The sequence below is a fragment of the Pecten maximus genome, chromosome 13, assembly GCF_902652985.1.
Source record: "Pecten maximus chromosome 13, xPecMax1.1, whole genome shotgun sequence".
Classification (NCBI taxonomy): domain Eukaryota; kingdom Metazoa; phylum Mollusca; class Bivalvia; order Pectinida; family Pectinidae; genus Pecten; species Pecten maximus.
This window is the reverse complement of record NC_047027.1, coordinates 10,164,938-10,169,941: the sequence shown is the minus strand read 5'-3', so window position 1 is coordinate 10,169,941 and position 5,004 is coordinate 10,164,938. Positions and strand designations below refer to the sequence as shown.

Sequence of the window (5,004 nt, the reverse complement as noted above, 5' to 3'; positions counted from 1 at the left end):
CCCCTACTTCCACACTTTTAAAAATAGGGGGTGGGGGTTAGAACTACAGCAACTATTTAAATAAAATAGTCGACACAGACACATCACAGACACATCACCGAATACCTAACCGGGGTAGTGATAACAGAACAACCAATCACATCACCGAATACCGAACCGGGGTAGTGACAACAGAACACCCAGACAAACATGTACCACCGGGCACCGAGCCACGTTATATACCGCTACCATTGAAATACAAAATATGTCCGTATCTTCCTTGGTCTATGGTCCTCCTTAAAACTTTACATGGGTCCTATTTTCATTATAAATCCCCCCTGAATCTAAATTCCTCTTTTAATTCTGCCGCAATGCATCCAAGGTGAAAATCCCAGCCGAAAATGTACAGGTGGATCCCATCATCTGGTGTCCATGAACGCTGGATGGCACAAAAAGTCATATTAGGAAGCTCGCTATAGGGACCAAACCAACCAATTGATTTGTCCATAGACTTTGATTATTAACGTTTTGGAGTATGTCATCATAATTCTTGAATTCAATATGGCAATTATGGTTTATAACAAAAGTTTAGGGTGTCATATAACACTTACTAAAAAAGTTGGGTCCTTCAGCTCAAATTTTTTCCCGGGTAACCATTTTGAAAATGGGTGAATTTGGCAGTAAAAATTCTCAAAAATCTGAAATGTTTACTTGTAAATTATTATGACCTGAACTTTTGAAAACAAAATCAATTGGACTTACGAAATTAGTATAAGCATTTCTTATGGATAGTTACCTACCAGGCTACATATCTATTTTGTAACTTAATAACACACTGGCTAATCAGATATTTGTCGGTGGCAGGGTATTTTTAGCCTAATAAATTGTTCTGGCAAACAAAATGTAAATGAATAAGATATAGTTTAAATTTCATAATCAATGTATCAATAAGTTGTCAAATTATTATTTCCTTTTAAGGAAATCATTTAAAATGTGTATTAACAGATTCATTTATGTAAATATGCATTGTTAATTGCGTCTTTGTTCTAAGGCCATTTTGTTTTCAACTAACCTAACGCATCACTGTTAATGTTGTTCTACGCTCTGTTGCTCTTTTGTGTATTCAAGAAACATATACTTTGTTATATGTTATATACTATGATATAGTACAGCAACATCAAATAAAACCAGATATGAATAGTGTTGTACGAAAAATGGCAAGTTACGCCAAAGAATTATACTTTCACTTTGTCACCGCATTCCTGATCGAAGCCGGGATCGTCCATTATGACAACGATGGCGGCCGTGGTTATAACACAGTATTACATATATCAACATGTACGTATAACTGAAAACATCATGTCTTTGAACATTATTAACAAAAGATGTAATTAATAAGGATTCGTTGCATTTGTGTAGTGATCAAATATCGAGACACGAACATTAACATAAGATTTTTTTCTAATTTGGTATGGTTTGGTTTGATTCTTTTAACGTCCTTTTAACAGCTAAGGTCATTTAAGGACGGCCTCCCTTGTGTGCGAAACGCATGCGTGTGGTGAGTGCGTATGCGTGTTTTGGGAGGCTGCGGTATGTTTGTGTTATGTATCCTTGTGATAGGTCGGAACTTTTGCCGATTTATAGTGCTACACAAATACAATCTTGTATCCAACTAAAAAAAATATGAAATGATAATTTTTTGGATAGGAAATTAACTAATTAATGCCCGCGACAAATTGGAGAAAAGTTCGATTTTAACGCCAAAAACGCCGTGGTTGGGCCTTTCCCAGACAATAAATCAACGTCTGTGAAGGGAATCGTTAAAATCAATCAGATGCAAAGCATTTGCAGGTGAAACTTGACATGCTCTTTCCATTGAATTCAGATACCTCGTTGATTAAGAGGTTGCATTTTGCGAAGATCTCTAACGGTGTTGATTTTTTTTGCATTTACAGGTGACATGATCTAAATTAAAAAAACAAGTCGTATTTAAGGTGATTATATAATGTAGGACAACATTAACAGCGATGTGCAAGCTTAGAGAAATAAATAAGGACTATCTTAACTTTGTCATGTTTGACATTTTTTCAATTATAACTCCTTGTTGTATCAGGTACCATAGCAACAGTTGAGAAATATTGACTTTTTTCATCAATTTGACCCTAGCTGTTAATAGGACGTTAAACAAATAAAACCAAACCAAATTTTCATCAACTGTCGAAGGGGAGTAATCATAATAACGTTTTGTCAGTAATGACTTTAATCTCGCTATTATTCGGGCTTCATGGATACTCCAAATTACAAAAACAAATCAATGTAGTCAGTGTTATTTTGGGACGGTATCATCTAAGAAACTCATTTTGCTTCAATACTGGACCACATTATCTTTTGTTTCATTTGTATTAACCTTTCAAACATATATATATAGAGGATATTGAATCCTTTCCAGTTTAATATAACATATATTTCACGAGTATGACAGAATATCGATATTTTCACGATAGTGAAAAATATCGAAATATTCTGTCATACGAGTGAAATATGTTACATTAAACGGGAAACCATTCATTTTTCTTTTCATTGCATTTGATAAATTTAAAAACATGGAAAAATTATGTGTCACAAAGTGCGGGAATCAGTTACATATTTCATGACGTCATCTCTTTGTGACGTTACTCAACTTGACGGCGCCATTTTGAAAGGTTTGGTTTGGTTTATTTTGTTTAACGTTCTATTAACAGCCAAGATCATTAAAATATGACTGATCAACGCAATTTAAGCGTTTTCTGATGCTATCGGATACTTTGTGCATGAATAGCTAACGTCAAGTGAGTAACTTGTCAAAAACTAGTCTGAATATTTCAGAAATACAGCAAAATAACCACTTTACCTATCTTCACTTCGATTGGAAAAATAAGCAAAGTTTCAATGAGATGATTAAAATGTTCGCAATTCCCAATATTTTCACTGCTCATCGCTACAATGATCATATACGATTTATTAGTTTGATAATTTTTTCCACTGGCAAAAATGCAATAAATATATATATATATTTCACATTCCTCCTAACGCTTGCCGACATTTACTCTTTAGAACAGTCATTCATGGCATTAACGCTTTGAGTGCCACAGGATTCTCTTAGAGAGTGCCAAGCCAAAATCAACGGCTGGGAGATTTGAAAAAAGTATGACGTCACAATATAACAATGGGCTATTCTGATGACGTCACGGTATTGTACTGACTCTGCTCAACTAGTTCAGCACAGTCAACGTTACACATGATTTTACTTCATGTACATACGTGCTATCCGATCCATTTTCGACGCTTGGAAATGTGCGGAATGGTAACAACTTGATTACACAGATATGATACTATATTACATCAATAGACTGCAGTCTTTACCTGTATGCTTGACATTTTGTCGAGCAGAGCAAAGCAAGATTTCCGTCTGAGAATGGGCAACTATTTGTACCGCAAATTCACCGCCATGCGAAGTAGATTTGTTTCTAATGATACATTTTAAGAGGAAGTTAGCCGGTTTATATGACTAGTGTGTACACAAACCGTTACCAGCTCTTGCCACGTGGAGGCCTCCTCTTAGTAAGAGCCACGCGTTTTTTTTGGTTATTTTTGTGGATTTTTTTTAAACAATTTTTTTTTCTATTTTCGTTTTTTTCATTACACGTGTAACATGCTCGTGTTATAATCTGACGAAATATCGCAAATTCTTGCTACGAGTTTTATGTGTACCAATTAAACTATTGATAGTCCACTTTGCGGAAACTTTCATTTGAATCTTGGCTAAAACAAGTAAGGTGATTTTGAAAATTCAGCATCATTTAGGTTAGCGATTGTCACATCACTCACCGTAATTCATGCTGTTACAAGTTATATGACTGACTGGGCATGTACATTAATGATAACACATGAGTGATAATAGCAGTTTATTGTTCAACGTCACGTCGGCATACATGGTCATTCATGCATTGGGCGTGTAATCCACGGTGGCATATTCGACATGCGCTTCTAGCACGACGTCTTCCATTCCCATCATGACGTGACCATTGATGGGAACCACACCCATGGGATTATGGCGACGTCGAATTCCACCAGGTATACGCTGGTCAAGCTGTTCTTGACATAGACTTTCCACAATGAGTTGGATAAACTCAACGCGACTAACAATTAGGTGTCGGTCAGTGTTGTGTGTATAGCATATGTATGCATTCAACAAAATTCTGTGTATCATGTTCCAAACAACCTTTTTCCAAGCTTTTACACTTTTCCTATTGTCGTCATATGTCAATGTGAGTTGGTCATTAAGGTCAACCCCTCCCATGAACCGATTATATAGATTTACCATTTCCGGTTTTTGCCTCGCGTTTGTTACTGTTGCTGTTTGACAATTTGATATCAAACGGACGGGTTTCCTGGTAGGCTTCTCTTTGTATGCGCATAGTAAAATACTGCCCTGTCGCATGTATACAGCTTGTCCTGCGTTGAGAATCGGTTTTTTGATGGCTTGTGGTTGACCTCTGGCATTGGCTCGAAATGTACCGGTAAATCTAGTACCCGCCTCTAGCAGTCGCTTTGCCATGTCTATTGACGAAAAAAACCCGTCTGTAAATAAGTGGTACCCTTTGTTAAGGAGGTCTGCCGCTTCCATCAACGTGAATACTCTGTCCGGCTGGTGTGGGGTCGTACCTTTTACCTCTATATATTGACATATGCATGATATACCCGCTGACAGACTCGACAAGCATCCATAACTTTATTCCAAACTTGCAGTGTTTAGTAGGAATGTACTGAGTCATTTCCGTTCTGTTGTTTGAACTTATAAGAGATTCGTCAATGCTGATATGTTTAGATGGAATGAAATGTCGTTTAAATTGCATGTTTACATGATTTACGAAATGCTTGAATTTATCAGATGGGTTGTAATTTGGGCTGTTTCATGGTTGAATTTTGGAATTGTCGACGGTATGAAAAAATCTGAGAATGTTTTGAAATCTGTTACGGGACATG

General features: G+C 36.5%; 1 protein-coding gene across 1 annotated transcript; it reads right to left on the bottom strand.

The window, feature by feature from the left end:
- Positions 1–3,958: 3,958 nt before the first annotated feature.
- LOC117340417 lies at positions 3,959–4,576 on the bottom strand. The gene has a single exon (XM_033902179.1). It carries the CDS (start codon positions 4,574–4,576, stop codon positions 3,959–3,961), a length of 618 nt encoding a protein of 205 aa, XP_033758070.1.
- Between the last annotated feature and the right edge of the window lie 428 nt (positions 4,577–5,004).